The sequence below is a fragment of the Mauremys mutica genome, chromosome 5 (genome assembly GCF_020497125.1).
Source record: "Mauremys mutica isolate MM-2020 ecotype Southern chromosome 5, ASM2049712v1, whole genome shotgun sequence".
NCBI classification, from domain to species: domain Eukaryota; kingdom Metazoa; phylum Chordata; order Testudines; family Geoemydidae; genus Mauremys; species Mauremys mutica.
The window spans coordinates 143,376,119-143,397,330 of record NC_059076.1 but is presented as its reverse complement, the minus strand read 5'-3'; the positions used below and the strand labels follow the sequence as shown (position 1 = coordinate 143,397,330).

The window sequence follows — 21,212 nt, the reverse complement described above, 5'->3', positions numbered from 1 at the left end:
AGACCACCTTTGGTAGGAAGGCCGGGTGAGGACGAAGCTGCACCTTATCAGCATGAAAAACGGTGTAGGGGGGGCCCACCGTCAACGCTCTGAGCTCCGAGACTCTCCTTGCAGACGTTATGGCAACCAGGAAGGCCGTTTTATAGGAGAGGTAGAGGAGAGAACACGTGGCCATAGGCTCGAATGGTGGACACATGAGCCTGGCCAGGACGAGGTTCAAGTCCCAGGTCGGGGCAGGGCGACGTACTGGCGGGTACAAGCGGTCGAGGCCCTTCAGGAAGCGGGAGACCATCGGATTGGAAAAGATGGTTCGACCCTCGACCGACGGACGAAAGGCGGACAGCGATGCGAGGTGGACCCGCAAGGAGGAAACCGCCAGACCCTGTTCCTTAAGGTACCATAGGTAATCTAGGATGGTAGGGACAGGTACCACGAATGGGTTGAGCCCTTGCTGGTCACACCAGAGCGCGAACCTCTTCCATTTTGCCATGTAGGTGGTACGAGTGGAAGGCTTTCTGCTCTCAAGCAGGACTTGCTGCACCGCCGCCGAACAGCCCCTCTCTGCATGGGTCAACCACGCAGGTACCAGGCTGTAAGATGGAGGGACTGCAGGTTCGGATGGTGGAGTTTGCCGAAGTCCTGCGTGATGAGGTCCGGCCACAACGGGAGGGTGATGGGCTCCCGAACGGAGAGCTCGAGCAGCAGGGTGTACCAATGCTGCCTCGGCCAGGCTGGAGCCACGAGTATCATGGTGGCTCGGTCCCTCCGAAGCTTCTGGAGCACTCTGTGCACGAGTGGAAACGGAGGGAAGGCATAGAGGAGGTGAGTCTGCCATGGATACAGGAAAGCGTCCGACAGAGAGCCCGGCGAGTGCCCCCGGAACGATCAGAACTGGAGACACTTCCTGTTCGCCTTGGAGGCGAAGAGGTCGACCCGGGGAAACCCCCACCTCTGGAAGATCGTGTGAGCAACGTCGGGACGGAGGGACCACTCGTGGGAGAGAAACGACCTGCTGAGATGGTCGGCCAGCGTGTTCTGCACTCCCGGAAGAAAGGACGCTTCCAGGTGAATGGAGTGGGCCACACAGAATTCCCACAGGAGGATCACTTCCCTGCAGAGGGGGGACGAGCGGGCTCCGCCCTGCTTGTTCACGTAGAACATTGCTGTTGTGTTGTCCGTGAATACTGTCACACAGCGGCCTTGCAGGTTGGTCCGAAAGGTGTGACACGCAAAACGGATTGCTCGGAGCTCGCGGACATTGATGTGGAGTGTGAGCTCGCTTGCTGACCAGAGGCCTTGAGTGTGGAGGTCTCCCAAGTGAGCCCCCCATCCGAGCGCAGAGGCGTCCGTGGTCAACGTTGCCGATGGCCGAGGAGGGTGGAACGGGACTCCGGCGCACACGACCTCCGGGTCGAGCCACCAGCGGAGGGAGTCAAGAGCCGTCCTGTTGTCTGTGACCACCATGTCGATGGCGTCGCGATGCGGGCGGTACACCGTCGCGAGCCAGGACTGAAACGGACGAAGGTGAAGTCGTGCGTACGCGGTGACGTATGTACACGATGCCATGTGGCCCAGGAGGCGGAGGCATGACCGCACCGTCGTAGTCGGGAAATTGACGAGGTCTCGGATGATGGAGACCATCGTCTGGTGTCGAGCGCGAGGGAGACAGGCTCTGGCCATCGTGGAGTCGAGGACCGCCCCAATGAATTCGACTCGCTGCGTCGGAATCAAAGTTGACTTCTCGGTGTTGACAAGAAGACCGAGGCGCCGAAAGAGAGCCAGGACCTCTATTATCTGACTCTCCACGAGCTGCCTGGACAGACCGCGAATGAGCCAGTCGTCCAGGTTCGGGTACACGTGAATTTGGTTCCGTCTCAGTGCTGCGGCGACGACCGCCATGCATTTGGTGAATACTCTGGGGGCGGTCGAAAGGCCGAATGGCAACACGGCGAATTGGTAGTGGGCGTCGTTGGCCACAAACCGAAGGTAGCGCCGATGAGGGGGGTAGATAGCGACATGGAAGTAGGCATCCTTCATGTCGAGGGCCGCAAACCAGTCTCCCGGATCCAGGGAGGGAATGATGGTCCCCAAGGTGACCATGCGGAACTTGGGCTTGAGTAGGTATCTGTTCAGCCCGCGAAGGTCCAGGATAGGACGTAGCCCGCCTTTTGCCTTGGGGATGAGGAAATACCTGGAGTAAAATCCCCTGCCCCGCCTGGAGGGAGGCACCTCCTCTATGGCACCCACGCTCAACAGAGTCTGGACCTCTTGTAGGAGGACTTGCTCGTGAGAGGGGTCCCTGAAGAGGGACAGGGAAGGTGGGTGGGAAGGAGGGGGCGAAACAAACTGAAGACCGTATCCCGAGTGGACCGTGCTGAGCACCCAGCTGTCCGACGTTACTCGGGACCACTCCAAGAAAAACGGGAGAGGCGGTTGTGAAATAAACGAGGAGGATCCGTAGGGGAGAGTGATGTGCAGCCCTCGTGCGTCCCATCAAAAGGGTTGCTTCGCCGCCTGTGGGGCTTTGGAAGCGGCCTGGCCCCGGTTTCGGCGGTTGCCCGACGGGCGACGGCGATTTTGGGCCGGTCGCCGAGCCGGGTAGGGCCGGTACCGCGACTGATAGCGGGAGGGCTGCGGGCGGAAAGGTCTACGTTGCGTAACCGGCGTATGCATCCCGAGTGTGCGGATCGCCACCCGGCCGTCCTTGAGCGACTGGATCCGCGAATCCGTCTTCTCCGAAAACAACCCCTTGGTGTCAAAGGGCAAATCCTGGAGAGTAAACTGGACCTCTGGAGGCAGGGTGGAAGATTGGAGCCAGGCGATGCGCCGCATCGTGACCCCTGTTGCTAAGGTCCGTGCCCCTGAGTCCGCCGCGTCAAGGCCGGCTGTAATGGAGGAGCGAGAGGACCGCCTCCCTTCCTCCAACATTGTGGTGAAGTCCTGGCGGGATGTTGACGGCAGGAGGTCAGTGAACTTGGCCAGGGACGTGAGTATGTCGAACACGTATCTGGCCAGGAGGACCTGTTGGTTACCAATCCTCATCTGCAGGCCCCCTGCCGAATAGACCTTTCGGCCGAGAAGGTCCATCCGTCGTGCCTCTTTCGCCTTTGGGGCAGCGGCCGGCTGGCCGTTACGCTCCCTATCGTTAACTGACTGTACCACCAGGGAGTCCGGAGTTGGATGCACGTACAAGTACTCATAGCCCGAGGGAGGGACTGAGTACTTCCTTTCCACTCCCCTGGCTGTGGGAGGCACGGAAGCGGGCGTTTGCCAAATGGTGGTGGCGTTCCGTAGGACCGTGCGCACAAAAGGTAACGCAACCCGGAGTGGCACGTCTGACCCCACCACGTTTGTGATGGGGTCCTCGTCCTCTTTTACCTCCTCTATAGGGAGGTCCATAGCCGTCGCCACATGGCGGAGTAAGTCTTGATCCGCCTTCGCATCAACGGGGGGCGGCTGTCTTGATGCCGCGCCGGCCACTGCCTCATCGGGAGAGGATGAGGAGGATAACTCCTGAATGACCTCAGCCGAAGAGGGGTCCACTGCGTGGTGGGCTGGGGGTTCGGAGGGGCACTCTGGCACCACCGGAACGGCTGGCGGTGGGGATGGCGGTGGCCGAGATATAGACGCCTCTGGGACTCTGCGGTGGGCCCCTGGAGGCCTCGGCGGAGCAGGCATAGCGTTCGACTCATATTGCGCCCATGGGACCCAAAAACCCCACTGCTGGGCCCCGCTAGGCTGGGCTGGTGGCGTTGGAGGCGGGAGCCCATAGGCTTCTGCGCCGGAGGCGACCGACTCTGGGCGGGAAGGCCAGGGAGGTGCCAAAGAGGGTCCAGGGCACACCGCCGGGGGATGCTCTTCCCCTCGGCGCTGGGAAGGCGACCTCGCTCGACGGTCTTCACGGTGCCGGGAGCTCGACCGGTGCCGGGAGCTCGACCGGTGCCGGGGGCTCGACCGGTGCCGGGGGCTGGTCCGGTGCCGGGAGCTCGACCGGGAGTAAGATCTCCGATGCCGAGACCGACCATGGTCACCGCGGCGCCGGGAGCTCGACCGGTGTCGGGAGCTCGACCGAGAGCGCGAATCGCGACGTCTGGAGCGTCCGCGGGAGTCGCGGCGCCGGGAACGGTGCCGGGACTGAGACCGGCGGTGCCTAGTTGGTGGCGACCTCGATCTGGTGCGACGTCGGGAGTGCGATCGGTACCGCGAAGAGGAGCGGTACCGGGACTTCGACCGACGAGGAGACTGCGATCGGTGCCGCGATGGGGTGCGGTGCCGGGAACGCAATTGGCGGGACGGCAAGCTGTCGACGGTGCGGGAGCGAGACCGGGACCGTGACCGACGTCCACGCCTTGATTCCATGGAGGGTGGCCGGACCATTGCTGCCGGTTTTCCTCTGGAGACGACAGCCCGCGCCGGCGGTGCCGGGGGCCGGAGGCCTGGAGCCTCTATGAGCTGTATCAGCTCTCGCGCAGAGGCGAACGTCTCCGGCGTCGACGGCCGCCGAGGCTCGACCACGGACGGCACCGGGGAGCGAGGCGGCGCCGGACTCGACGGCCCTTGCGGCGCCGGAGTCACAGGTGCAATGCACTGTTTGTGCAGAGGCACCACAGGGGCTGCAGGCTGCGGAGTCACCTTGGCGGAGTCCTGCACGCGAGCCTGAGCCAAAGCCTTCGCCAGCCTTTGTTTCCTGGCGGGCGAGAGCGAGCGGTGCCGAGTCTTCGCAGCCGCTTTCTTCGCCGGCGGTGCCGCAGTCGGTGCCGGTGGTGTGTCCTGCACGGAAGGAGGCCGCGGAGGCGGCGCGGGCGGTGCCGGTGGTTGGAGGGACTCCTCCATGAGGATCTGTTTCAAGCGGCTATCTCGATCCTTGCGGGTCCGCGGCTTGAATTTCAAACAGATCTGGCACTTGTCAGTTCGGTGCCCTTCGCCTAAGCAGCGGAGACACGCGTCGTGCGGGTCTCCTACGGGCATCGGTTTCTGGCACCCCGTGCAGGGCTTAAAGCCCGGCGCTTTGGGCATGAGCCCGCACCGGCTAAGGCAAAAAAAGGGGGAACCCCCCCTTTTTTAGCCTATCTAACTAACACTAACTATGCTAACTTAACCACTATAACTAACTATGCTAACTATGTACAACAAAGAACTAGAGAAAGCTAGGGACGTGAAGGGCTATCAAGCACTCCACAGTTCCAACTGCCATCACGGGCGGTAAGAAGGAACTGAGGAGCGGACGGGCCGGCTGGGGTATATATTTAGCGCCATGGCGGCGCCACTCCAGGGGGCGCCAGCCGGCCCACCGGGGTTGCTAGGGAAAAAGTTCTGGAGAAGCCGTGCACGCGCGGCGCGCACACCTAACTGGAATGGATTGGAGCAATCACTCGAAGAAGAATAGCCATTAATGAATTGATCTAGTTCTCTTTTAAACCCTGTTATAGTCCAGCCTTCACAACCTCCTCAGGTAAGGAGTTCCACAAGTTGACTGTGCACTGCGTGAAGAAGAACTTCCTTTTATTTGTTTTAAACCTGCTGCCTATTAATTTCATTTGGTGACCCCTAGTTCTTGTATTATGGGAATAAGTAAATAACTTTTCCTTATCCACTTTCTCAACATCACTCATGATTTTATATACCTCTATCATGTCCCCCCTTAGTCTTCTCTTTTCCAAACTGAAGAGTCCTAGCCTCTTTAATCTTTCCTCGTATGGGACCCTCTCTAAACCCCTAATCATTTTAGTTGCTCTTTTCTGAACCTTTTCTAGTGCTAGAATATCTTTTTTGAGGTGAGGAGACCACATCTGTACACAGTATTCGAGATGTGGGCGTACCATGGATTTATATAAGGGCAATAATATATTCTCAGTCTTATTCTCTATCCCCTTTTTAATGATTCCTAACATCCTGTTTGTTTTTTTGACCGCCTCTGCACATTGCGTGGACATCTTCAGAGAACTGTCCACGATGACTCCAAGATCTTTTTCCTGACTCATTGTAGCTAAATTAGCCCCCATCATATTGTATGTATAGTTGGGGTTATTTTTTTCCAATGTGCATTACTTTTCATTTATCCACATTGAATTTCATTTGCCATTTTGTTGCCCAATCACTTAGTTTTGTGAGATCTTTTTGAAGTTCTTCACAGTCTGCTTTGGTCTTAACTATCTTGAGCAGTTTAGTATCGTCTGCAAACTTTGCCACCTCACTGTTTACCCCTTTCTCCAGATCATTTATAAATAAATTGAATAGGATTGGTCCTAGGACTGACCCTTGGGGAACACCACTAGTTGCCCCTCTCCATTCTGAGAATTTACCATTAATTTCTACCCTTTGTTCCCTGTCTTTTAACCAGTTCTCAATCCATGAAAGGACCTTCCCTTTTATCCCATGACAACTTAATTTACGTAACAGCCTTTGGTGAGGGACCTTGTCAAAGGCTTTCTGGAAATCTAAGTACACTACGTCCACTGGATCCCCCTTGTCCACATGTTTGTTGACCCCTTCAAAGAACTCTAATAGATTAGTAAGACATGATTTCCCTTTACAGAAACCATGTTGACTATTGCTCAACAGTTTATGTTTTTCTATGTGTCTGACAATTTTATTCTTAACTATTGTTTCGACTAATTTGCCCGGTACTGACGTTAGACTTACCGGTCTGTAATTGCCAGGATCACCCCTAGAGCCCTTTTTAAATATTGGCGTTACATTAGCTAACTTCCAGTCATTGGGTACCGAAGCCGATTTAAAGGACAGGTTATAAACCTTAGTTAATAGTTCCGCAACTTCACATTTGAGTTCTTTCAGAACTTTTGGGTGAATGCCATCGGGTCCCGGTGACTTGTTAATGTTGAGTTTATCAATTAATTCCAAAACCTCCTCTAGTGACACTTCGGTCTGAGACAGTTCCTCAGATTTGTCACCTACAAAGGACGGCTTAGGTTTGGGAATCTCCCTAACATCCTCAGCCGTGAAGACTGAAACAAAGAATCCATTTAGTTTCTCCGCAATTACTTTATCGTCTTTAAGCGCTCCTTTTGTATCTCTATCGTCAAGAGGCCCCACTGGTTGTTTAGCAGGCTTCCTTAAAAAACATTTTGTTATTACCTTTGGAGTTTTTGGCTAGCCGTTCTTCAAACTCCTCTTTGGCTTTTCTTATTACACTCTTGCACTTAATTTGGCAGTGTTATGCTTCTTTCTATTTGCCTCACTAGGATTTGACTTCCACTTTTTAAAGGAAGTCTTTTTATCTCTCACTGCTTCTTTTACATGGTTGTTAAGCCACGGTGGCTCTTTTTTAGTTCTTTTACTGTGTTTCTTAATTTGGGGTATACATTGAAGTTGGGCCTCTATTATGGTGGCTTTAAAAAGCGCCCATGCAGCTTGCAGGGATTTCACTTTAGTCACTGTACCTTTTAACTTTTGTTTAACTAACCCCCTCATTTTTGCATAGTTTCCCCTTTTGAAAATAAATGCCACAGTGTTGGGCTGTTGAGGTGTTCTTCCCACCACAGGGATGTTGAATGCTATTGTATTATGGTCACTATTTGCAAGCAGTCCTGCTATAGTTACCTCTTGAACCAGCTCCTGTGCTCCACTCAGGATTAAATCTAGAGTTGCCTCTCCCCTTGTGGGTTCCCGTACCAGCTGCTCCATGAAGCAGTCATTTAAAGTATTGAGAAATTTTATCTCTGCATTTTGTCCTGAAGTGAAATGTTCCCAATCAATATGGGGATAATTGGAATCCCCCACTATTATTGGGTTCTTAATTTTGATAGCCTCTCTAATTTCCCTTAGCATTTCATCATCACTATCCTGGTCAGGTGGTCGATAATAGATCCCTAATGTTATATTTTTATTAGAGCATGAAATTTCTATCCATAGAGATTCTATGGAACATGTGGATTCACTTAAGATTTTTACTTCAATTGAATCTACATTTTCTTTCACATATAGTGCCACTCCTCCCCCTGCACGACCTGTTCTGTCCTTCCGATATATTTTGTACCCCGGAATGATTGTGTCCCACTGATTGCTCTCAGTCCACCAGGTTTCTGTGATGCCTATTATATCAATATCCTCCTTTATCACAAGGCACTCTAGTTCACCCATCTTATTATTTAGACTTCTAGCATATGTGTACAAGCACTTTAAAAACTTATCCCTGTTTATTTGTCTGCCCTTTTCTGATGTGCCAAATTCTTTTTTATGTGACTGTTTATCATCTGATCCGGCTCTTACATTATCCTCTTCCGTCCTCTGCTCCTGACTATAACCTGGAGATTCTCTATCATTAGACTCTCCCCTAGGAGAAGTCTGTGTCCGATCCACACGCTCCTCTGCAGCAGTCGGCTTTCCCCCATCTCCTAGTTTAAAAACTGCTCTACAACCTTTTTAATGTTTAGTGCCAGCAGTCTGGTTCCACTCTGGTTTAGGTGGAGCCCATCTCTCCTGTATAGGCTCCCCCCATCCCAAAAGTTTTTCCAGTTCCTAATGAATGTAAACCTCTCCTCTCTACACCATCGTCTCATCCACGCATTGAGACTCTGAAGCTCTGCCTGCCTACCTGGCCCTGTGTGTGGAACTGGGAGCATTTCTGAGACTGCCACCATAGAGGTCCTGGATTTCAGTCTCTTTCCTAGCAGCCTAAATTTGGCCTCCAGGACCTCTCGCCTACCCTTCCCTATGTCATTGGTACCTACATGTACCACGACCACCGGCTCCTCCCCAGCATAAGTCTGTCTAGATGCTTCGAGAGATCTGCAACCTTTGCACCAGGCAGACAAGTCACCATACGGTTCTCCCGGTCATCACAAACCCAGCTAGCTACATTGAACCTCATCAGGTTTCTTTTGGCCCAATCCTCTAATTTGTCTAGGTCCCTCTGTATCCTATCCCTACCCTCCAGCGTATCTACCACTCCTCCCAGTTTAGTGTCAGCTGCAAACTTGCTGAGGGTGCAGTCCACGCCATCCTCCAGATCATTAATGAAGAGATTGAACAAAACCGGCCCCAGGACTGACCCCTGGGGCACTCCGCTTGATACCGGCTGCCAACTAGACATGGAGCCGTTGATCACTACCCGTTGAGCCCGACCATCTAGCCAGCTTTCTAGCCACCTTATAGTCCATTCATCCAGCCCATACTTTTTATGGATAGCCGGGGGCTGCGGGTCGGGAGTGAGGGGCACCGGCAGAGCTTGGGGGTCAGGGCTGGAGTAGCAGGGGCTGTGGGTCGGGAGTGAGGGGCACCGGCAGAGCTGGGGGGCAGAGAGCAGCGGAGGGAACCCAGGCTCACACAGCCAGGGGCTGTGGGTCGGGAGTGAGCCGCTGTGTCTCTGCTCCATGCTCAGCTGCACCCTGCCGGGGGCTGAGGCCATGTGCTGAGCCAGGCCGAGGCAGGAGCTGAGGCGGGTTTGCTGTTGCAGGCGTTTTTCCAGGAGGCCTACCGGACGGAGCACCCCGAGGACCAGGCCAGTATTGAGACGCTGCAGGACCTGATCGCCTGGCAGGTAGCTCCCCCCTTGCTGCAGGGCTCCCCAGCATCCCAGGGCTTCCTGAGGGTGTTTCTGCCCCAGCCTCCTGCATCTGCTCCAGGCAGAACCCTGGAGGATCCTTAGAGTCCCCCAAACGGGGGGGCTCTTCTCCTGAGCCTTTTCGCTGGGCAGGCCACTGCCCATTCCGGCACCAGGCAATGACCCCTCAGCCCTGCCAGGCCCGTGTGGGTGCTGCCCAGCCCCCATTGCCCCCCCGCCCTCCACCTAGGCACCCTTGTCCCTGTAGCGCCTGGGTTGTGTGAGCCAAGGCCCGTGTCCATCCTGTGGGCACTGGCACGGGGCCTGTTTCCCGGCAGATTCCACTCTTGGCAGAGGGGATCCGGATCCACGGCAGGAAGGTGACTGAGGACCTCAGGCCCTTCCATGAGCGCATGGAGCAGTGCTTCGTGCAGCTGCGAGCCAAGGTGGAGAGCCAGTACGGCCTGCGGGAGCTGGTGAGTGTGGGCGGGCACGGGGTGGGAGTGGGCGGGGGGGCAGGCAGGGGAGTGGAGAGGGGGCAGGCAGGCGGGGCTGCCTGCAGGCCATGGGTGGGGGCTGGGTCGGGGGGCTGCCCGGCAGGGTCAGCGGGGCCGCCCGGTAGGCGGGGGCAGGGTCAGCGGGGCCGCCCGGCAGGGTCAGCGGGGCAGCCCGGCAGGGTCAGCGGGGCCGCCCGGCAGGCGGGGGCAGGGTCAGCGGGGCCGCCCGGCAGGCGGGGGCAGGGTCAGCGGGGCCGCCCGGCAGGCGGGGGCAGGGTCAGCGGGGCCGCCCGGCAGGCGGGGGCAGGGTCAGCGGGGCCGCCCGGGAGGCGGGGGCAGGGTCAGCGGGGCCGCCCGGGAGGCGGGGCAGGGTCAGCGGGGCCGCCCGGCAGGCGGGGGCAGGGTCAGCGGGGCAGCCCGGCAGGGTCAGCGGGGCCGCCCGGCAGGCGGGGGCAGGGTCAGCGGGGCCGCCCGGCAGGCGGGGGCGGGGTCAGCGGGGCCGCCCGGCAGGCGGGGGCGGGGTCAGCGGGGCCGCCCGGCAGGCGGGGGCGGGGTCAGCGGGGCCGCCCGGCAGGCGGGGGCGGGGTCAGCGGGGCCGCCCGGCAGGCGGGGGCGGGGTCAGCGGGGCCGCCCGGCAGGCGGAGGCAGGGTCAGCGGGGCCGCCCGGCAGGCGGGGGCTGGGTCAGCGGGGCCGCCCGGCAGGCGGAGGCGGGGTCAGCGGGGCCGCCCGGCAGGCGGAGGCGGGGTCAGCGGGGCCGCCCGGCAGGCGGAGGCGGGGTCAGCGGGGCCGCCCGGCAGGCGGGGGCGGGGTCAGCGGGGTCGCCCGGCAGGCGGAGGCGGGGTCAGCGGGGCCGCCCGGCAGGCGGGGGCGGGGTCAGTGGGGCCGCCCGGCAGGCGGGGGCGGGGTCAGCGGGGCCGCCCGGCAGGCGGGGGCTGGGTCAGCGGGGCCGCCCGGCAGGCGGGGGCTGGGTCAGCGGGGCCGCCCGGCAGGCTGGGGGCAGGGTCAGCGGGGCCGCCCGGCAGGCGGGGGCTGGGTCAGCGGGGCCGCCGGGCAGGCGGGGGCAGGGTCAGCGGGGCCGCCCGGCAGGCGGGGGCAGGGTCAGCGGGGCCGCCCGGCAGGCGGGGGATGGGTCAGCGGGGCCGCCCGGCAGGCGGGGGCAGGGTCAGCGGGGCCGCCCGGCAGGCGGGGGCTGGGTCAGCGGGGCCGCCCGGCAGGCGGGGCTGGGTCAGCGGGGCCGCCCGGTAGGGTCAGCGGGGCCGCCCGGCAGGCGGGGGCAGGGTCAGCGGGGCCGCCCGGCAGGCGGGGGCTGGGTCAGCGGGGCCGCCCGGCAGGCGGGGGCAGGGTCAGCGGGGCCGCCCGGCAGGCGGGGGCGGGGTCAGCGGGGCCGCCCGGGAGGGTGGAGGTGCTAAGGATTTGGACGTTGCTGAGAAGCCGAATGGTTTCCCTGTGCCAGAAATCAGCCAGGTTGTGACTCGCTGTGAACCGGTGTGGGGTGGGCTGGGTGCCCGCAGGCCATGGGCCTGAGCCCTGCCCCAGGGAAGGTGCTGGCAGCCAAACACTGAAACCCCTGGATCTCACCCCAAGAGGGGCTCGGCAGCTGCAGAGCAGGATCTTTCGGCATCTCTGCACCTGGCCGTCACCCAGCAGCCGCCATTCGAAGGCCCTTGGCAAAGCCTCTCTCAGGAGGCTGATGAGGAACCAGTCGCTGTGAGGGGAGGGCGAAGCCCTGCCCTGGAGCAGAAGGCTCAGAACAGAGCAGGGATCGATGGTCCGTTTCCATCAGAGCAGAGGGGTCACAGCAGGGCCCCGGGGGGCAGACGGGGGTTTCAGATACTTATTAACAAGCTGGAGAAGGGAGGTGTGAATCTGCAGATGGCACAAAGGTATTGAGGGGAGCCTCGCCCAGAGGAGCCCGTGAGGAATTTGAGGGACTGGCGGAGGGAAAAGGCAGCATGCTGGCAGGCACAGCTGGGATTCAGGGCTGACTAATACGAAGTAACACACATTGGAGGGTTTAATCTGCCCTCGTCATGTGCCTTCTCAGGGCCTAACTTAACAGTGCAGACGCCCCCCGGGTTACACAAACCCGACTTATGCAAATCTGCACTCATGGGAAAAGTTCCGTAAGCTAGAGATAGGAGGGTTTTGGGGTTGTTTTTTGCGTAATGGTTGGGTATACGTTTCGGACTTACACAAAATCGCGTTACACACGGCGTTCCGGAACAGAACACCTGCGTAAGTCGGGGAGTGTCCGTAGCCGCTCAGCAACCAGACCCAGCGTCGCCGGGCAGCGCAGTGTGAGCTCGACCCAACGTGCAGCTGATGCCAGAAAAGCAAACGAGCTGCCGAGCTGCAGGGCAGGCAGGAGACTAATGCAGCGAACTGTCTAATGCTGCCCTGTAGATGGGGCGCGGCCTGTCTGGATGCGCTGCGAGGGCTGGCGCCCGGCTCCCGCAGGGCAGCACAGAGCAGTGCTCCCCGAGATGGCTGACGAGGGTGATCAGGGACTGAGCAGGCTGGGGGTTGTTCCTTCGAGAGCAGACAGGTGTGGGGGTGGCTGAGGCTGGGGATGGAGAAGGCGCAGCAGAGCCCCGTGTTCCCTGGCCCGTGGCGCATGGATGTGGAGGGGACAGTCAGTGCAGCTGAGCAGGGACATTGGGAAAAGGAACCAGTGTTTCCTGTGGCTCTTGGTTAGCCTGTGGAACACATGGCCACAAGCTGTTGCTGAGGGCCAGAGCTCAGCAGGGTTCAGAGGGACCAGCCCCGTTGAACGAGACCATCCAGAGTGGGCACAGTAAATACCTGAGTGTGGCAGGGCTAGAACCGCGGGCATGAGCAGGGTAACCTGGCCTCCCTGCGGCAGGGCTGCTGCTGGCCAGTCGCCGGGACGGGCAGCTGGGCCAGTCCAGTCCGGCGCCTTCTCATGCTCCAAGGGGAGCCGGCGGCGGGGGGGAGGGGCGGTGATTGCTCCTTCCCTGTTGCTCCCAGTGCCCTGCCCATGCTGCTCCCTGGGGGCTCTGTCCTTGGCTCCCTTCTTCCTCCGCTCCTGCCTTTGGGTGAGCGCCCGCGTCCCGCTCCCTGCGCCTCTGCTCAGCCTCCCCCGGCCGCAGACCCGTGTCCACATTGAGCCCGCCCCCCCCCCCCCCCGAGCTCTCTCCGTGGCCCCAGCGCTCCAGTGGCCATGCTGCCGGGTGGGGGGGGGGGTAGGAGGGGAGCTGCCCCGTGGGGACGGGGGCTGGGCTGGGAGAGGGGGCTATAGGCCTGGGGAGAGAAGCTCAGCCCTGACCCCTGGCTCCTTGTGCTTGCAGCCCTTCCTGGAGGAGAGGCGCGGAGGCCGCCCCCACTCCAAGTTGTGGGGCCCGGAAACGGAGCCACCCAGCCGCCCACACCAAGACAGGTGAGTCCTGGAGCCAGGGAGCAGCCCTGCTCTGCCCCCCCCTTCCCCCCCCCCCCCCCCCAGCCACCGGCCGCCCCCCCAGCCGCGCTGCCCATGTCCTCAGGGACTGCCCTCCCCTCCCCCCTCAGCCACTGGCTGCCCCCCCAGCCCCACCCTGCCTCGCTGCCCCTCTCCTCCCAGCTCCTGCCCTCCCCCCGCCCCTTCCACTCTACATCGTGGCCACCTGCCCCCCCATCACTGCCCCCACCCCACTCTCACAAGGCTCCCCTGGGGGTGTCTGCAGCACAGAGCCCCCTCCCTCCAGGAAGTCGGTGCCCTGTGCTCCTGAGCATCCCCCTGAGGCCGAGGAGCGCAAGAGCGACCGCAGGGAGAATCGCGGCAGCACCTTCTTTGGGTACCGGCGGCAGGAGCAGCGCCAGTCCGTCTTGGAGCCCCCGGAGCCCAAGGTAAAGCTGCCCCCCGGCGTGAGCCGCGTTCCCCTGCATGGCACCTCCCCAGCCCATGCCCCCTGCCGGGCCTGCACCCCTCACGCCGTGAGCTGCGTCCTCCCCAGCCTGTGCCCCTCGCTGTGAGCCGTGGTGTCCCCGCTGCACTGGGCAGGTGCCCGAGCACAGAGGGACTGGGACATGGCCCTGAAGCCTGCCTAGGTGAGAGCGGCCACTGTGGCCTGGCCTGCCGCACAAAGCCCTGGAGACTATTCCCAGCTCACCTCCTGGGTGAGGCCCAGCCCCTCCGTGCCTCAGTTTCCCCATCTGTGAAAGGGGGCTAACGAAACAAGCTAGCGGATTCATGTTACTCCCCCACTCAGCTTGTGCCAGCAAGCCCTGCGCCCAGGCGCCGTGTCCCTGCTCCCCGTGGGCTGGCCCCAGCTTGGCCGCTGCTGCTGGCCCATTAGGTGCCCGGGAGGAGGCTGGCGGCGGCTGCCCTGGAACATGGAGCCCAGGGCTGGGGACCTGAGCTGCTGCCGCTTGCTCCCCCAGGAGGAGAAGTGGAGACTCTCCCGGAACATGAGTGAGAGCTGCCTGGCCGGTGCCGAGGGAAAACAGCCACCCCCGGAGAGAGATGCCAGCGCTGCATCCCCTACTGCAACAGGTATGGACACCCCCTTCTCCTCCTCCCAGCACGGCAGGTCCGGGCACCCCCTCCCCTCCCCCCAGCACGGCACGTCCGGGCACCTCCATCCCCTCCCCTCCCCCCAGCACGGCACGTCCGGGCGCCCCCTTCTCCTCCTCCCAGCACGGCACGTCCGGGCACCTCCATCCCCTCCCCCCAGCACGGCACGTCCGGGCACCTCCATCCCCTCCCCCCAGCACGGCACGTCCGGGCACCCCCTCCCCTCCCCTCCCCCCAGCACGGCACGTCCGGGCGCCCCCTCCCCTCCCCCCAGCACGGCACGTCCGGGCACCCCCTTCCCCTCCCCCCAGCACGGCACGTCCGGGCACCCCCTCCCCTCCCCCCAGCACGGCACGTCCGGGCACCCCCCTCCCCTCCCCCAGCACGGCACGTCCGGGCACCCCCCTCCCCTCCCCCAGCACGGCAAGTCCGGGCACCCCCATCCCCTCCCCGCCCCCAGCACGGCACGTCCGGGCACCCCCTCCCCTCCCCCCCCCCAGCACGGCACGTCCGGGCACCTCCTGACATCCCCCCAGCACGGCACGTCCGGGCACATACATCCCCTCCGCTACCCCCAGCTCGGCACGTCCGTGCACCCCCCTCCCCTCCCCCAGCACGGCACGTCCGGGCACCCCCATCCCCTCCCCCCAGCACGGCACGTCCGGGCACCCCCATCCCCTCCCCTCCCCCCAGCACGGCACGTCCGGGCACCCCCATCCCCGCCCCCAGCACGGCACTGCCGGGCACCCCCATCCCCTCCCCACCAGCACGGCACGTCCGGGCACGCGCATCCCCTCCCCTCCCCCCAGCACGGCACGTCCGGGCACCTCCATCCCCTCCCCCCAGCACGGCACGTCCGGGCACCCCCCGCCCCTCCCCTCCCCCCCAGCACGGCACATCCGGGCACCCCCCTCCCCTCCCCCCCAGCACGGCACATCCGGGCACCCCCCTCCCCTCCCCCCAGCACGGCACGTCCGGGCACCCCCCTCCCCTCCCCTCCCCCCAGCACGGCACGTCCGGGCACCCCCATCCCCTCCCCCCAGCACGGCACGTCCGGGCACCCCCTCCCCTCCCCCAGCACGGCACGGACATGGACCCCCATCCCCTCCCCTCCCCCCAGCACGGAACGTCCGGGCGCCCCCCTCCCCTCCCACAGCACGGCACGTCCGGGCACCTCCATCCCCTCCCCTCCCCCCAGCACGACACGTCCGGGCACCTCCATCCCCTCCCCCCAGCACGGCACGTCCGGGCTCCCCCCTCCCCTCCCCCCCCCCCCCGCACGGCCAGTCCGGGCACCCCCCTCCCCTCCCCCCAGCACGGCACGTCCGGGCACCCCCCTCCCCTCCCCCCAGCACGGCACGTCCGGGCACCCCCATCCCCTCCCCCCAGCACGGCACGTCCGGGCACCCCCATCCCCTCCCCTCCCCCCAGCCCGGAACGTCCGGGCACCCCCTCCCCTCCCCTCCCCCCAGCACGGCACGTCCGGGCACCCCATCCCCTCCCCCCAGCACGGCACGTCCGGGCGCCCCCATCCCCTCCCCTCCCAGTGTGGCCAGCACTCCACGAAGGGGGCTGCAGACTGACCATGGAGAGTCTCGGGGGGGACCCCCTCTGCGTAATCTTCCCTGCCCCCGTCAGTGCCCTGGTGAGCCGCTTCCTCCGCTGTGCAGCCTTCGTCATCAGCACTGAGGCCTCGCCTGTGCTCCCGGTGCACCAAGCCTCAGCCGGACGGGGCCCTGCCTGCGTGACGCCTGTTCGGGGGCACTGGAGCCGCTCTCCCATGAACGCTGGCGCTGCTGGGGCCCTTGTCGGAGCAGTGCCCTGGCCCGGAGCCACCTGGTGTCCAGCACTGCACTGCAGCTGGGGCTCCTGGCGGGACTGGCCTGCGACCGCAGCTCACGCCGGGCTCCCAGCACTGGCCGGTCACTCACCATACAGTGCCTGGGGGTCTTTGAGGTGCCCTGGCCACGTGGAGCCCTCTCCCCGCCCTCCCCTGCCCCCTTATAGCTCCGGGATTTGGCCAGGGTGAAGGGCCTGAGGGGCCATTTATGCCTTTGGGTCGGGGGGGGGGGGGGACAGGCTGGGCCCCGGGCCCTGTGCTGCTCTCCTACCCGTGGGGCCAACACGAACCAAGGGTGGGATCCATGCGGCCAGACAGTCCGAAACCCAGTGGCTGTACGGGGTGTGGCGGGTCCCTGCCTGGCTCTCCCGGGGGCCTGCTGACGCCCTCACGGCCCATATGTGCCCAGCGGCGGAGCTGGCATCACGAGGGCATGGGGCAGCGCCGGCTTTGCTCCAGCTGCACATGACAGGGCAGGGCTCAGCGCTGTGTCCTCCTCTCTGTGTGCAGGGGCGTCAGGATCCCCCCGGGGCTTCGCAGGCCGGGTGAAGAGCGCCAGCAAGGCCCCCCCACTGCCCCGCAAAATCAGCTCCAGCGTCTACGAGACCTTCATGGAGCAGAACGCCGCGCCCAACAGTGGGAAGGTACTGGCCATGGCCTGGGCTGCAGCCTCTCCCCAGAGCCCCATGGGGTGCAGGGCCCAGCCACTCACTAACGCTTGTTCCTCTTTGTTTTAGCAGCTGACAGTGGATGGAAGTAAAGGGCTGAAATCACCGCCCCCGCCACCCCCCAAATCCAAGCGCATATCCCAGGCCTGAGCTGACGTGATCGGCCCCCCTCGCTGTCCCGCTCAGGAGGGTGACTGCTGATGGTGTTTGCTGGCTGCTTGGCCCCCCCTGGCTGAGCCCTGGGCCGGACTCAGTCGTCTTTCCTGCGGCAGCCCGAGCATCCCACCACCCCCGCACGCTGGGTCCCGTGTGCTTGGAGCTGCAGAAGCCCCAGACTAGCCCAGCCTCCCTCTCACAGGCGGCACCAGCCTAGCTCAGGCCTAGGGCCCGTCTGCCCCTCTGAGGAACGTGTAGGAAACATTGGAGCCGGCAAATCTGCCCCGGTGAAGGACTGCTCCAGCCCCAGGAGTTCGAGGTCGCCGCAGCCCTGAAGCTGGGCTCTGGGTCCCCTCCCAGCTCTCCTTTTCCTATTTGTGCTCTGGATAAAGGCCCAGCCCCTAAGCCGTCTTGGGGCAGTGAGTTTCACAGGCGAATGCAATGCTGCCTGGGGGAAACATTTCCTTTGCATTGCCCCTGTTCAGTTCCACGGCCTGGCCATGTGCTGAGGCTGGGAGAACGGGCTCTGCTGCCCGGGTGCCACGCACTTAGTGTTTGATAGACTCAGTCCTCCCGCTCGGCAGGACCACTCCCCAGCGGGCAGCCCCTTGGTACAGGACAGTGTGCCAGGCCCTGACCCCCTAGGGCTGCACTGTCCCGGGGCGGGGCGGGGCTGGAGGTGGGCAGCCCCTGAGCACCCATTACCCCCCACCGCGAGCTGGTCACAGAGCAGCGCTGAAATAGGCTCCGTATCAGCCGCTCCCAGAGGCTGCGACCCCTGGAGCCGCGGTGCAGTGAGCTGCCTCCAGCACCGCTGGGGCTCCTCTGCAGCAACCGCAGCTCCGTTCAGCTAAGGCCGTTTCCTATCGCCTGGTCCCAGCCGGCCTCCCGCACTGCGGGCCGCGCCCATGGACTGAGCCCCTCCCGTGTGGGGCAGGAGCCAGCCTGCTGCTGCTCTCGGCTGCAGCAGGACGCGAGGCAGCCAGATGGGCTTAGCGTCCCCACCATGGGCCCTCGGGGTTTGTGTTCTGCCCACGTTCCTCACAGCAGCTCCTTGCCCAGGCCCCACTGCTTGCTCAGCACGTACCCGCCGCCCTGCTCCCGGGGGCCTGTGCCTGGGGCCATGGGCTGCCTCCAGCTGCCTGCCAATAAAGAGACTAAATCCTCCAGGCTGTGCCAGCCCCGACCTCAGGCCAGCGGCGGCAGGGAGGTGGGGGAAAGCATGACAGCAAAGGCCTAAGGACAACACAGACTAAAGGGGTGGGGGGGGCACTGTAGGGGGCAAGGCAGGCAGGGGTGGGATGCTTTACCCTGGGGGGGGCGGGGGCTGGGCTGGGCTGCTTTACCCAGCAGCTCAGGCGAACGAGGCCTGGCTCAGAAAGGCGCCGCAGCCTGAGGCCAGCTGGGCAGGGGCACCAGATTCGCTGCCATCCCGTCCCCCTCCCATGAAGAGCAAGTGGGGCTGGGACCACCCCGGGTTCCCTGGGGCAGCCACGGGGCGGGGTGGGGTTCTGCTCCCACACCCGGGCGCAGCACGTCCCTGCCCTGCCCTTGCAGCCTCCCAGCCAGGGGCTGTGAGCACAGGCAAACCTACAGCCACCGCCAGGAATCCTGCTATGGCCAGACCCGCCCCCCGCCAGGCCCAGTCAGCCCATGGGAGATGCACAGAGGGGAACACCCACCCCCACCCCCCCGCTGCTCTAACCACTAGACCCCCCCCATCGTTCCCAGAACCAGGACTGGAACCCCGCAGTCCTGGCTACCTGCCCCCTTCCCATTGCAGCTGCCTCAAAAGTTTTTGGAGCCTTTCAATCCACCAGGCAGCCACATCTGGGTCCCTGCATCACCGGCTTCCTTTGGCCCCTGGGTCACCCGGTAGCCCCCAGCTGGGGGGCAGGCTCAGCAATGCCGCACATGCCGGGCCATGGGCCCAGCAGCAGGAGGCTGGGGGGGGGGGGGGGGGGCACAAGGCCTTGCCCCATGGGCCCAGCAGCAGGAGGCTGGCTGGGGAGGGGGGGGGGGGGGGGGCACAAGGCCTTGCCCCATGGGCCCACAGCAGGAGGCTGGCTGGGGGGGGGGGGCACAAGGCCTTGCCCCATGGGGCAGCTGCGAGCTGGCCCCAGGCAGATCCCAGCTCAGCCCGGGGCGCCCTCGTGCTCACGTCAGTGCAGAATGTGCCCCGGGAGTGCCCCGGCAGCTGAGCCACCAGCGCCCATCACGCCAGGTCACTGTGGTGGCTGGAGGGGCAGCGGCGGCTTGGGAGGGGGGGACGCTGGTCCAGGGGCAGTCAGTGCCCCCCTGCAGGTCCCCTATGTACCCACGGGGACACAGGGCACGTCCTATGGCCTGGACACGCACAACCCCCCCAGCACCCTGGGATCACAGCATCCACCGGGGGCAGGGAGCAGAGCGATGGTCTGCAGTGACACCCCCTCCCCCCAGCTGTGGTACAGGACCAAACCCCGCCCGAACTGGGCCACAGCGGGTCCCGTGGGATGTAGCCCAGCCATCGTGGGGCGCTGGCTCCCCTTCAGACCCCCATCCCTGGCCAGAACTTGGGAGTCCTGGTTCCCTGCCCCCTGTTCTAACCATTACACACGTCCCACCCTCCCCACCCCTTGCTGGGGCCATCACGTGGCCATTACAAAGGCCCCCCCCCCCCCATTTCTTCACACTGCTGGCTGTGCAGACACCCCTCCCCCACTGTCTCCGTGCTGGGGCCATCACAAAGCCTCCACCCCCCCCCATTCCAGCCTACATAGCCACAAAGGGGGGAGGAACAAGCCCCCTGCCCCATCCTGGCTCCCGCTCAGCCTGGGCACTTCCCTCCCCCATCTTGGCCATTCTAGGCCTGGATTAGGGCAAACGGGGACCTTAGCCCCGCCCCTTCTAGGGCAGCAGGCCCCACAGCCAGGCTCGGGAGGCAGCTCTGCTGCAGAGGCCCTGCTGGGTGCAGGTGGCAGAGACTGCTGGGGGAGTGGGGCTGTGAGTGACAGGTCTAGGGCCCTGCACGGGGAGCACCCCTCCTGCTCCAGGCTCTGAGCAGACTCAGGCAGGCAGCCCTGCATTGGGCACATGCATATTTCCTGATTGTCTTTGCAGACACCTCCAGCTTGTTTTTTTTAAAGCAAAAGCAGAACTGGCTGGGACCCGTCCTGCTGTGCCCTGGGCCCAGGCCTCACTGCTGTGCCCGTATTGTCGGGCCCAGCCCCTCACACTGGCAGTGCAGGGGGCAGGCCTGCGGGGGGAAGCACAGCAGTCTCCTTTCTGTCCTAGCACCACACCCATTCCTGGGCACCAGCCCAAAATCACCTCCCCGTGCACCACATGTCCAAGGGAAAGGCAGTGCCCCTGCCCAGCCCCCAGATGGACCTGCATCCCTTTGCAGCTGAGATCACCCACCCTGCCCTGCAGTGGGAGAACACTGGGGATCCCATTCAAAGCAGCTCCTCTCCCAGGGGCCAGCTGAGCGGGACTGGGGCAGCTGCAGCAGCGTGGCACTCACCCTGGGGTTTCCTTTGCAGCTGCAGGAAGAGGGGACGGGCCACTCACTCCATCCACAGGATGGAGCTAAAACTCCAGCAACACACATCTATGCTCCTGGGCCTTAGTGGACCCTGCACCAGCCCTCTCCCCCCTGCTCCAGGAGGGTCGGAGAGCTGCAGGGCAGCGCTCAGGTGCCAGACAAAGAACAGAGTTTTAAGAGGGTGGAACCTGTCCACTCCCACCACCCCACAGCGGGAGCACGAGGGAGGCACTGGGGAGCACGCTCCTTTGGGCATTGCTTGTCCTCTGCCCACCTGGAGAGTCTCCGCAGGGCATGCCGTGCAGCGATCTTTCTCCAGCTGTTGGGCGTCACCCCCAAACGAGCCTGGCCAGCACCCCCCGGTACCTCTGACTATCTAACAATGCCAAGTGAGAGGTATGAGCCCAAGCGCGGCCAGGGCACACGGGCACCAGAGGACTGAACAGGGATAGAGACACTTGAAATAACTGTGGCCTACAGCCACCAGTGCTAAGGCGCCTGCAGTTCTCCGG

At 63.1% G+C, this 21,212-nt stretch overlaps 1 protein-coding gene across 4 annotated transcripts in view; it reads left to right on the top strand.

The window, feature by feature from the left end:
- The window catches only part of LOC123370842 (dedicator of cytokinesis protein 2-like), a 336,056-nt gene extending 317,721 nt beyond the window's left edge, over nucleotides 1-18,335 (top strand). For 2 of the 4 annotated variants that reach the window (XM_045017657.1, XM_045017655.1), the window contains 7 exons: nucleotides 9,416-9,499; nucleotides 9,841-9,978; nucleotides 13,309-13,397; nucleotides 13,681-13,843; nucleotides 14,378-14,489; nucleotides 16,861-16,994; nucleotides 17,088-18,334. In XM_045017657.1, coding sequence (XP_044873592.1) covers nucleotides 9,416-9,499; nucleotides 9,841-9,978; nucleotides 13,309-13,397; nucleotides 13,681-13,843; nucleotides 14,378-14,489; nucleotides 16,861-16,994; nucleotides 17,088-17,168 — 801 coding nt within the window. In that variant the 3' untranslated portion in view covers nucleotides 17,169-18,334. Of the gene's footprint in view, nucleotides 1-9,415; nucleotides 9,500-9,840; nucleotides 9,979-13,308; nucleotides 13,398-13,680; nucleotides 13,844-14,377; nucleotides 14,490-16,860; nucleotides 16,995-17,087 lie in introns of all 4 variants that reach the window. The other 2 variants (XM_045017656.1, XM_045017658.1) reach the window with 2 other exon arrangements.
- The last annotated feature ends 2,877 nt before the right edge of the window (nucleotides 18,336-21,212 follow it).